The 12,923-nt window shown below is 41.9% G+C and overlaps 1 protein-coding gene across 6 annotated transcripts in view; it reads left to right on the top strand.

Moving 5' to 3' along the window:
• The window catches only part of DIP2C (disco interacting protein 2 homolog C), a 405,817-nt gene that overhangs the window by 251,894 nt on the left and 141,000 nt on the right, over nt 1-12,923 (top strand). For all 6 annotated transcript variants that reach the window (XR_010127367.1, XM_054437227.2, XM_054437226.2 and 3 more), the window contains one exon: nt 9,140-9,349. Coding sequence is in view for 5 of the 6 variants with exons in the window: in XM_054437227.2 (XP_054293202.1) it covers nt 9,140-9,349 (210 nt within the window). In the remaining variant the exon portion in view is untranslated. The remainder of the gene's footprint in view (nt 1-9,139; nt 9,350-12,923) is intronic.

Below are 12,923 nucleotides of genomic sequence, written 5' to 3'. Positions count from 1 at the left end.
CCAAAACTAGAACAAAATATTACAAGAAAACATCTCTCATGAACATAGATGCAATAACCTTCAACAAAATATTAGCAAATTAAATTCAACAATGTAAAAAAAAAAAAAAAGAATTGTGCACCAAAACTAAGTGGAATTTGTTTCATGCATCCAAAGCTGCTTTAACATTCGAAAACCAATTAACGTAATTCATCACATTAACAGGCTAAGAAAAAGAAAAAGCATTTGACAAAATCTAACACTCATAAGAAAAGCTCCCAGCAAACTAGGAACAGAGGTGACCTTCCTCAACTTGATAAAGAATATGGACAAAAAACCTATTGTTAACATCATACCCAATTGTGAGAAACTAGAATTTTTCCCACTAAGATCCAGAAAGGGGATCAGGAAAAACAGGGATGTCTCCTCTCACTACTTCTTTTCAATGTTGTACTAGAAGTCCTAGCTAATGCAATTATGACAAGAAAAATCAATAAAATATATATTCATTGAGAAGAGAAATAAAACTTTGTTCATAGATGGCATGTTTGCCTATGTAGAAGATCCAAAAGAATTGAGTTTAATATACAAAAGTTCAGTGAATTTCCTGTTTACCAGCAAAGAACAAGTAGAATTTGAAATAAACAGTGGCTCATGTCCATAATTCCAGCACTTTGGGAGGCCAAGGCAGGCAGAACACTTGAGGTCAGGAGTTCGAGATCAGCCTGGCCAACATGGCAAAACCCCATCTCTACTAAAAATAATAATTAAAACATTTCCAGTAGCACTCCCCAAAATGAAATACTTAGGCATAAAATCTAACAAAATGTTTTCAAGATCTTATGAGGAAAACTACAAAACTCATTCACAGAAAAACTAAATGGATAGGTAGTCCATGTTCATGGATAGGAAAACAATATTGTCAAGATGTTTTCCTTCCAATGCAGTCCCAACCAAAACCCCGAGTTTTTTTTTTTTTTTTTTAAATATCAACACACTGATTCGAAAGTTTATTTGGAGAGATGAAAGACTCAGAACAGCCACTTCAATATTGAAAAAGAAGAACAAAGTTGAAGACTGACACTATCCAACTTCGAGACTTACTATAAATCGATGATAATCAAGACAGTGTGGTATTGGTGAAAGAACAAACAAAAGGATCAATGGGACAGAATAGAGAGGCCAGTAACAAAATATAGTCAACTAAACTTTGACAGAGGAACAAAGGCAATACAGTGGAGCAAACACAATATTTTTAACAGATGGTACTGGAAAAACTGGACATCCGCGTGCAAAGAAAATTAGATCACAGAGCCACTGTCCTCATTAGTATAGTGGTGTAATATTTCTGCCTGTCAAAATAGATGACAGATGTAAAATGCAAAACTATAGAATTCATAGAAGATAAGGTAAAATCTAGGTGACTTTGGTTTGATGATAACTTTTTAGATATGACACCAAAGGTGCAATGTGTGAAATAATTGATAAGCTGGACTCCAAGAAAAATTAACATTTTCTGCTATGTCAAAGACTCTTAAAGTAATTAAAATACAAGCCACAGACAGGGAGAAGATGTTTGCAAAAGGCATAAATGATAACTTTTATTTGAAATATACAAGGAACTCTTAAAAGTCAACAATAACAAATCAACCTGATTAAAATAGGGGCCAGCCAAGTGTGATGGCATGCGCCTGTAGTCTCAGCTACTCAGGAGGCTGAGGCGGGAGGATCACTTGAGTCCAGGAGTTCCGGGTTGTTGTGAGGTATGCCTCTCAGGTGTCCACACTAAGTTTGGCGTCAACCCAGTGACCTCCTGGGAGGTGTGAACTAGCTTAGGTTGGAAATGCAGCAGGTCAGAATTCCTATGCTGATCAGTAGTGGGATTGCATCTTGGAATTGTGCTCCAGACTAGGCAACATTGTGAGATCCTGTCTTTAAAAAATGAATAAGTAAAAAATGGGTCAAAGATTAACAGATGCCTCATCTAAGAAGATAAAAAGATGGCAAATCGACATATGAAATGATGCTTCATATGTCATAGAGAAATGCAGATTAAAACAACAGTAAGATACCACTACACACCTATTAGAATGCCCAGAATCCAGAATGCTATCAACACCACAGCCTATGAAGATGTGGAGCTGTGGAGCTGTGGGAATTCTCTCTCATTCATTGCTGGTCTTAAAGCAAAATAGAACAGCCTTTAGGAAGACAGCTTGGTGGTTTCTTAGAAAACTAAATATACTCTTACCATATGATCTAGCAATTACACTCCTTGGCATTTGCTCAAAGGAGTTGAAAACTTATGTCTACACACAAAGCCTGCACATAGATATTTAGAGCAGTCTTATTCATAATTGCCAAAACTTGGAAGCAACCAAAATGCCCCTCAGTAGGTGAATGTATAAGTAAACTGTGGTACATCCAGACAATGGGATATTATTCGATGCTGAAAATAAATGAGCTATCCATAAAAAGACATGGAGGAAACTTAAATTGCATATTGCTAAGTGAAAGAAGCCAATCTGAAAAGGTTGCTGTATGATTCTAGCTATATGACGTCCTGGAAAAGGCAAGACTATGGAGACAGTAAAAAGATCAGTGGTTGCCAGTGTCCAGGGGGAGGCAGCCAGGGGCCAGGGGGAGGCAGGGATGAATAGGCAGAGCAGGAGGATTTTTAGTATCATGTGATCTCTGTATGATACTGTGATGGTGGATACATGTTATACATTTGTCCAGACCCATATATTGTACAACACCAAGAATGAACCCTGATGTGAACGATGGAGTTTGGGTGATAATGATGTTGATGTTGATGTTTCGGTGTGGAAGTATCAGTTGTGACAAGTATACCACTCTGGTAGGCAATGTTGATGATAGGGGACGCTGTGCACATGTGGAGTTGGAAAGGAGAAGTGAGACATCTTTATAAAGCTGGAAAATATGATACTGAGAAGAAATTTTGCTGGTGGGCTTAACAGGTTGGAGAAGGAAGATGAAGTCTGTGAGCTTGAAGAGGGATGAAAAGAAATTAACCAAAGTGAAGACCAGAGAAACCGAAATTAAAGAAAAGCAAACACAACTTCAAGCTCCTGTGACACAACGTTAATATACTTGTAATACAAGAAGGAAAAGAGAGAAAAGAGCAGGAGCCTTTGAAGAAATGAGTCAAAATTTTCTCAGATTGATGTCAAACACCTGTGTCCAGCCCCGAGAAGTTCAGTGAACTCCAAGCAGAACAAGTATAAAAAGAATCACATCCAAGTTCGTGATAGTCAAAGTGCAAGATTAAGAGGAGATCCTGAAAGGACTCCGAAGAAAAAGACACGTTACACTCCAGAGAAGCATTTGAACAATGCGTGACTTCTGTGAAGATACAATGGAGACCAGAAGACCATGGAAAGACATTTTTTAAAGTACTAAAAGGAGAAGAAAGGCCTGTCGACTCATATCCAGTGAAAATCTCCTTTATAAACAAGGATGAAACGACACATTCACAAACATGAAATCTGAGAGAATATGTTATCAGCAGAACTACACTATAAACATGCTAAAGAATGTACTTTAGGCTGATTGCAAATGATATCAGATGAAAGGTTAGCTCTATGAAAAAGGACCCTAGAAATCAAATTTTCTAGAATATAAAATCATAGAATACTTTATGATTTTATGGTGTTTAGTTTTTTATGATCTTATAATTTTATGATATAAAATCATAAAATGTCCACGCTTCTCTACACCTTCACCTGTTTTGAAGTCCATGCTGTACCATGCATCAGTAGTTTATTCCTTCTTATTGTTGAATTATATTCTATTAGATGGATATAACACATTCTGTTCATTTACCAGTTGGTTATTCATTGTTTCCAGTATTCCAGCAATTATGAATAATGCTGCTCTCAACATTTATGTACATATCTTTGTGTATACATATAATTTCCTTTATCTTGGGTAGATGCCAAGTAAAATGATTGACTCGTATTGTAAGTTTAGGTTTAGCTTTTTAAAAACTGCCAAATTGTTTACAAAATAGCTGCACCATTTTACGCTTTGACCAGCAGTATACGAACATCCCAGTTTCTCCACATCATGACCAGCAGTTGGTATTTTGGTATTTTTATTTTTGCCATTCTAATTAATGTGAAATGGTACATCATTGTGTATTTACTTTGCAACAGTTAATGATGCTAAGCATCTTTTAATGTGCTAATTCCTATTCATAGCTATTTGTATATGTTAATTGGTAAAATGTCTGTCCAGATTTTTTGCTCATGTTTTAAGATGGGTTGGTTGTCATCTTATGGGTTATAGGTGCCTTATATGATCTGAATATAAGATTTTTACAGGTGTAAAGTTTCTCAGTGAAAGGACAAACTGTTCTGTAGCAGACAGAATAATGACCCTCCTCCAAGATACCCAGGTCCTACTCCCCAGAACTTATGAACCTGTTACCTTAAGTGGTAAAAGGGATTTTGCAGCTATGATTAATTTAAAGATCTTGATATGGGACCATTATCCTGGTTTAAGTAGGTGGACCCACTGTAATCAAGAAGGTCCTTACAAGAGAAAAGGAAGAATTGGAGACTGGAGTGATGGACTTTAAAGATGAGGAGGGGCCATGAGTCAGGGACACAGGTGGCCTCTAGAAGTTGGGAAAGGCAAAGAAATGGATTCTCCTTTGAAGCCTCCAGACAGAACTTAGCTCTGCTGACACTCAGATTTTACACTTCTGACTTCTGACTTCTCCATCATGTAGGATAATAGATACGTGTGTTGTTATAAGCCACTAAGATCAAGGTAATTTATTACATTAGCTAGAGGGGGATAATCATCTTTTAAAACTTACTAGTTTTCTATTTTAATGAAGTCCAGTTTACTAATTTTTATGGATTTTTTGGAAATTTTAGAAGTCTCATAGTCTTACTGTTCTTTCATTTAGGTCTGTGATCCATTTTGAGTTAATTTTTATGTGTGCAGTAGGGATCTAAGTGGGATTTTTGTTTGTTTGTTGTGGTTTGGTTTGGAGGATTTTTCCCCCCATGCTTTTTCTTTTTGGTGTGTGGGTACCCAGTTGCCACAGCAACATTTGTTGGAAAACAAAAAACAAAAAACTACCTTTCTCTTACTGAATTGTCTTGAGACCTTTGTCAAAAATAAATTGACCGTAAATATAAGAGTTTATTTCTGGGTTTAATTCTGTTCCTTTGATGTATACATCTATTCTTGTGCTAATACCATTGCCTTAATTACTGTGACTTTATGTAAAGTTTTGAAATCAGATAGTGAAGTCCTCCAACTTTGTTTTCCTTTTTCAAAATTATTTTGGCTGTTGTAGGTCTTTTGTATTTCCAGATAAAATTGAGAATAAGCTTTCAATTTCACACACACAAAGCCTTCTGGGATTTTATTAGGCAGTGCCTTGAATTAATGGAACAGTTTTGGAAGAATTGCTCTCTTGATAATACTGAGTTTTCCAATTCACAATCATGAATCTATCTCCATTTATTTAGTTTCCATTTATTTGGATCTTCTTTAATTTCTCTCAGTAATGTTTTATAGTTGTCAGTGTACACATTTTGTACCTTTTTGTTAGAAGTTTGGCTGAGTGTTTTATGTTTTTGATGCTATTGTGAATGGAACTATTAATTTTATTCTCAGGTTGTTTATTGCTAGTATATGTATATCTTGTGTCCTGTGACCTCATCAAACTCATTTTTTAGTAATGCAAAACATTTTTGATGGACTTCTTGCCATTTTCTACATCCAAGGTCATGTCATCTATGAATAAAGGCACTTTTATTCCTTCCTTTCTAATCTGGATGTCTTTATTATTAAATTTGTTAATTTATTTCACTAGCTAGAACCTGCCAGATAATGTTGAATAAAAGTGGCAAGAGGGGACATCTTTGTCTTGTTCTCCATCTTAGGGAAAACGCCTTCTATTGTTTACCATTAAATACAATATTAGCCGTGGCTTTTCATGAATGTGCTTTAACGGGTTGAGGAAATTGCCTTCTATTCCTGGTTTGTTGAGTTACTTTATCTTGAATTTGTCAGTACTTTTCTATGTCTCCTAAGGTTAACATGCGGTTCTACTCCCATAATTCTATACTGTGTTTGACATTAATTCACTTTTAAATGTTAACCTGAATTCCTGTCCCTCTGGTATGTAATTCTAGTCACCGCTGGTCATGCTATATCATCCATTTAATATTAGTCACCGCTGGTCAAGCTGTATCATCCATGTCATGTTAGTCACCGCTGGTCATGCTGTGTCCATTTCATATTAGTCACCGCTGATCATGCTGTATCATCCATTTCATATTAGTCACCACTGGTCATGCTGTATCATCCATTTCATATTAGTCACTGCTGATCATGCTGTATCATCCATGTCATGTTAGTCACTGCTGGTCATGCTGTATCATCCATGTCATGTTAGTCACTGCTGGTCATGCTGTATCATCCATGTCATGTTAGTCACTGCTGGTCATGCTGTATCATCCATGTCATATTAGTCACTGCTGGTCATGCTGTATCATCCGTGTCATATTAGTCACTGCTGGTCATGCTGTATCATCCGTGTCATATTAGTCACTGCTGGTCAAGCTGTATCATCCATGTCATATTAGTCATCGCTGGTCATGCTGTATCCATTTCATATTAATCATCGCTGATCATGCTGTATCATCCATTTCATATTAGTCACTGCTGGTCATGCTGTATCATCCATGTCATATTAGTCATCGCTGGTCATGCTGTATCATCCGTGTCATATTAGTCACTGCCGGTCATGCTGTATCATCCATTTAATATTAGTCACTGCCGGTCATGCTCTGTATCATCCATGTCATGTTAGTCACCGCCGGTCAGGCCGTATCGTCCGTGTCATATTAGTCACCGCCGGTCAGGCCGTATCGTCCGTGTCATATTAGTCACCGCCGGTCAGGCCGTATCGTCCGTGTCATATTAGTCACCGCCGGTCAGGCCGTATCGTCCGTGTCATATTAGTCACCGCCGGTCAGGCCGTATCGTCCGTGTCATAGTAGTCACCGCCGGTCAGGCCGTATCGTCCGTGTCATAGTAGTCACCGCCGGTCAGGCCGTATCGTCTGTGTCATAGTAGTCACCGCTGGTCAGGCCGTATCGTCCTTGTCATAGTAGTCACCGCCGGTTAAGCCGTATCGTCCATGTCATATTAGTTACCGCTGGTCATGCTATATCCATTTCATATTAATCACCGCTGATCATGCTGTATCATCCATTTCATATTAGTCACCGCTGGTCATGCTGTATCATCCGTGTCCTATTAGTCACCACTGGTCAAGCTGTATCATCCATGTCATATGCTGTTTGTTTGGTTTGCTGCTATTCTGTTGAGTGTCTATCATATTATTTTTCAGGTCTCTTGGAAGAGGTAGGTGGGAGTGGGGAATGAAAGATTGTAAAGAGTTGTGAGAAGACATTCTGGGGAGATGGTTGTCCACCTTTCTCAAAAGTCTCAAGGCTGTGTCAATTTTACTTTTATATAAATGGTGTAAGTTTTCTTAAAAGGCAGAGTGGGCTGGGCGTGGTGGCTCACGCCTGTAATCTCAGCACTTTGGGAGGCCGAGGCAGGTGGATCACAAGGTCAGGAATTCGAGACCAGCCTGGCCAACATGGTGAAACCCCATCTCTACTGAAAATACAAAAATTAGCCGGTCATAGTGGCAGGTGCCTGTAATCTCAGCTACTCGGGAGGCTGAGGCAGGAGAATCGCTTGAACCAGGAAGTGAGAGATTACTGTGAGCTGAGATCGCGCCACTGCTCTCCAGCCTGGGTAACAGAGCAAGACTATTTCCAAAAAAAAAAAAAAAAAAAAAGCAAGGTGATAGAGAATTTTCAGGCTCCTAACATTGTTGCTTTTCTAACAAGTAAACTTTTAAAAAATTCCTAGACAGCATAAGTCATGTGACAGTGATAATAAGTGTGAATATTGTTTGCAATTATTGTCTTTTAAAAAACCAACCCGTGTCTTAAGATTATTTGCCGTGACTCCTCCTCTCACCCGATGCTCTGGAGCTGCTCACCTGAGCTGGCGTCTCCCATAACTCACCTGGAGGTAGGATTCTGAGTGTCATTCTTACATTGAAGTTTAAATAACAAATACACCAACAATTTATTCCCAAAAACCTTGGTACTGCATGAAAAGGTTATTAAATGAAAAATATTCTAATAAATTATAGTGAAAAAATTTATGTATTTTATCATAATCCAAGATATCCAATCTGCACAGATAGAAAAATCAATAATGAGAATGTATAAGAAACGAATACTGTAAAGGCAAATTGATTTGAGTGTAAAATGTGACGTGATGAAGGTTTGTCGTGTGCCCCGGAGGAAAACGGGGAGGTGGAGGGACTGCTCCACGTGAGGCATGTTCTGCTTTCTCTCCTGTTACCATCATCAGCGTCTTGATCCTTAAGGAGCTGCATGGGTATCTAACACGCACACACCGACGTAGAAATAAATCAGCTGCATGGTTATCTAACACCGACGTAGAAATAAATCAGCTGCATGGGTGTCTAACACACACACCGACATAGAAATCAGCTGCAGGGGTATCTAACACACTGATGTAGAAATAAATCAGCTGCATGGGTATCTAACACACACACTGACATAAATCAGCTGCATGGTTGTCTAACACACTGACGCAGAAATCAGCTGCATGGGTATCTAACACACCGACGTAGAAAAATCAGAGCCCACAAGAACATCTCAGGACTAACAAGGGCTTGAGACTACTGAGAGCCGCACAGGCCCTCAGCATCCCCTGGGAAATGCGGCCCTTGTCCTCTCACTTTGTGGGTGACACAGAGAACACTTGGTTTCTTCCCAAACTGCTGTGCAGAGGAAATGGGTCAGTGTGTCTTTGTCTGAGATGACAGTGTCAAACATCTTATAGCATGTTTAAGGTGTGGTGGATGAAAAACTCTTTATGCTAAAATAAATGGTTCATTATCTGAAAAGTGGTTTAACTTCTCAAGAGTGTCTACAGCAAAAAGTCTTTAAACAACTGTTCAGACTTATGTGAAGTAAATCTGTGTTTGGCAAGGGACTGAGATTGTGGTGCATGTTTTTGCTGCAACATATAGCAAATCACCTTTCTTTTTACACAGATACCTCCTCTGGCTCAGAAGATGAAGGGTCAGTGCAGGGGGACTCCCAGGGCACCCCCACCTCCAGCCAGGGCAGCATCAACATGGAGCACTGGATCAGCCAGGCCATCCACGGCTCCACCACGTCCACCACCTCCTCGTCCTCCACGCAGAGTGGGGGCAGCGGGGCTGCCCACAGGCTGGCGGACGTCATGGCCCAGACCCACATAGGTGAGCACGCTTCACAGTGTCTTTCCGTGCCTGTTGTGTAAACGCCTTTGTGTGTGCATGTTCTCCCCTGCTTGCATCGTGGCTGTGGAATCCCTCGGTGGAGAGAGCGCAGAGCCCCTCTGGCCCCCCGGGTGCTTTGGCTAGATTGTTTCTGGAAGCTGCTTTACTGCTTTTCATGTCCAGGTCCCTCCCACAGCTGCAATTCCAGGGGCCTTGTTCCTGGGGAATCCTGCAGCTGTATCCGAATTCCAGGGGCCTTCTGTTCATAAGTCCATTCTTGTTTCTGGGGAATCCTACAGCGTATCCGCTCCCATCTTTTCTTGTCACTTATGCTCCTACATGAAACCTTAACAGTCTCAATCAACAGGACAGGGTTTTAAGTGTGCTCGTCCTGACTGTGGGAGTCATTTAAGGAAACAAGGGCTTTAACCACGGCCACTTGATGCTGCTGTCTGCCACAGGTGTTCAGATTTCTTGTGCGCGGCACACTGTTTTGTGTAGATTCTATGACAGGGAGATCCTCTGTATTAGAAAAAGCACAAAGGTAGGATCACTGCCCTACGACGTTTGAAGATGCTGTGGAAAAGGAGTGAAGTGAGAATTATTAGAGGAAGAGCCGGCGCGTGGGGGAGCGGTGATGAACCTTGCGTCGCACTGCCTTTGAATGGTTCAGTAGTAAACGTTTTTCATCAAGTACGAGACTTGGGTTGAATAGGGTTTTGTGTGTCTCTCCATTAAAGCAGTAACCAGAGACGACTGCGTACCACGTCGCTGATAACCGAGGACGAGCCACGGGCTCAGACCCTCCCGGTATCTCAGCTGCCGCAGGAAAGCCTGATCTCTGAAAAACCCTCAGTGGGAAGCAGGTGGACGTCATGTGTGATTAAATAGCCCGCAGACACCCCAGAACCCCACAATGCTCACTTCTAGATCACTGACTCCTTGACGCCCAGAGGCATTTCTTCGGTGCTCACTGAGACTTAAAGCGTTGGCTGTTTTCTGTCTGGAGCAGGAGTTTGCTGTCAGGAGAGCTGAGTCTGTCTCACTTTTCCCAATAACTGCTGCTGGGATCTTGAAGTCACTTCTGCTTTAGGCTTTTAGTGAGGAAAAAAATGAAAAAAAATTTCTTTTTTCTCTGTCAGAACTGTTGTAAGTATAAAGGAGAAAACAGAAATACTCCTTAAAAGTTTGTAAAGTAATACTCAAATGCAAAGCAGTATTAAACTTCAGTTTAACACAGTTTCAGGAACATGTATGCTGGTTTATGTGAATTAATAACCTATACTTGAAATCACAGTAGGTTAAACATTGAAGAGAAATGTGTGACTGTTACATATTTTTCCATAATAAAATTCCATGTGTATATTGGATCCCAGGATAGTGGCCGAGGCTCTGCCAGCTTTATCGGGCACCTGAATGGGGAGGCCAAACACCACCTCTGCCACTTGGTGGAAGCATTTGTATCCTCGGATTTTATTCAATTTTAAGGAAATGGGCAGAATCTTACCAAGGAAAACACATATTTTTGAACAAGTGAATCACCGCACTTGGTCTCCCTTTGTGGGTTTACCCTTGCAATACTGGAGGAAGTTTTAGTACAAAGAATGTATCTGAACTATGAGGGGCTCATAACTCATGTACATCAAGGCTCAGTGTGACTCAAATGTAACTCTTGGGTGACCACATTCCGGTAATTTCGAATTGGGCACAAAGATAATCTTCCTAGACTATCTGGAAATTTTCTGTAACTTTGAAATTTTTTTGGAAAAAAAGCAGTGGCAAAATAATGAAACTTAATCAGAAAAGGAAAAATATTTTCTGGGGCAAAACAAAAGAAGTAAAAAGTCAGATTTGCATTTGACCTTCTGAGATAATCGGAAGCCTGCAAACAAGAAAGTAGCGTGTGTGATCATGTGTGTGCATGCGCGTGCGTGTTCTAAGCAGTCCAGGCACAGCCGATGGCTGAGTCCCATTGGCCGATCCCTCCGGCGAGGACGGAAGTGGAGGCCGCAGAGGCTGCTTTTGTCCGAGAGGAGAAAAGCCCGGGCTGCAGACTCAGTCACCGAGTCTCACAGAGCTGGCCGCGCTTCTACTTGCTGTTGAAGCAAAATCTCAAGTCCTTTGTGGATTTTTTCCACCCATTTAATTATGCCAGCAATTAAGTAGGGACATCTCACATGTGTCTTAAGAGTCAAGCCAATTTGGCATAAGATAGGAAATCCCATTCTAGTTTTCTTTTTCTACTGCTCTACCCGCTGTCCATCTACAAGGTGTGTGCAGCGTTTTCACGCCTCGGAGCTGAGGCCTCCCAGACGCTGCCATCCAAGTCCGCTGAGGACTGAGGGTGTGTGTGTTGGTTCTGCCGGAAGTGGGGCCCGCCTGCCTCCGGGTGGAACGTCGTGGCACCGACGGATGGTGTGGCGGGCCCTCCCCTTGGTGACAGCCGATGATTCTTCTCTTCTCAGTCACGGGTTCCAAGTGAGTGGCCAAATCTACCTGTGACCCCAGACTGACACCTCAGGAGGGGCCGACGCGGAGCCCAGGCAGCTCAGCACCGCCCCTCCCCCGGCCCGGTTCTCAGCTCATAAAGGAGCGTCCTGTCACGGCCTCTTCTGTGCCTCGATTTTCTGTGTCCTGTTTTGTGCGTTCAGTGGATTTCGCCGTCTAGACGGCCTCCGGGCGCGCTGCCGACACGGGCAGCGTCCGGTGAAGAAAGGCTTTTGGGGATGAGCACCGCTTTCAGCGGCACAAAATAGCGCGCTTCCTCCGCGTGGGACAGTGGCGGAGTGATCCTGAAAAGCTTCCGTCAGAGGAGGGTTCAGAATCGAGATCCGCATGGTGGCGCCATCATCGAGATTCTGGGTGTGACGGGCGTCATCGGTGGGCTGCTTGGCACATCTTCCTCAGTGCTTTATTCATTAAACAGAAAAGCGCGCTTTTCCCCATTCAGCCACGTGCGGCTTCCCTTGATCTCCAGCGGGTGCTGCAAGAGAAAGAGCTACACGCGCTCATTGGCCTTACACGGGCCTCAGTACACATTTGGGCGTAAACGTGGTTTTTTGAATGACTGGTATTGTTCGTACTAAGAGAAATAATAAAATAATAGTTCTCGATGTCTCCCCCTTTTAAGAAGAAAATCCTATGAACTGTCTACGTGTTAACTCATGTAATCCACCCAACTACCCTACACGGTCGTGGCCATTACTGTTCCCATTTGACGAGGAAACTGAGGCACGGAGAGCTTAAGGGACATCCCAAAATCCCCAGGAGTTTCCCGAGCTGGGTTTCCAATTCCAGGCTCTTGGCTCTAAAGCGCGAGTAAAGCCCTCGGCTGCGTCCCCTGTGGCAGGCAGGAAAGGGGACCCCTCCGTGAACACACACAGGGTTCCTGACGGCCTGCCGTTGCCGGTCTAACGTTATTCTAGTTAAAACGCTGCTGACGTGGCTCCTGTTAGGAAATGACGTCTGAGGTTTTACCGAACTCTGCTCCATTTGCGGCGACATGAGTTATGCTGGGGTCCCCCTTTGTGCTGGATGTTTGTGCTGGATGCTCACGGCACACCCAGGGTGAGCA

This window comes from Pongo pygmaeus, chromosome 8 (assembly GCF_028885625.2).
Source record: "Pongo pygmaeus isolate AG05252 chromosome 8, NHGRI_mPonPyg2-v2.0_pri, whole genome shotgun sequence".
Taxonomy (NCBI): domain Eukaryota; kingdom Metazoa; phylum Chordata; class Mammalia; order Primates; family Hominidae; genus Pongo; species Pongo pygmaeus.
This window is presented reverse-complemented; position numbering and strand designations above follow the sequence as displayed.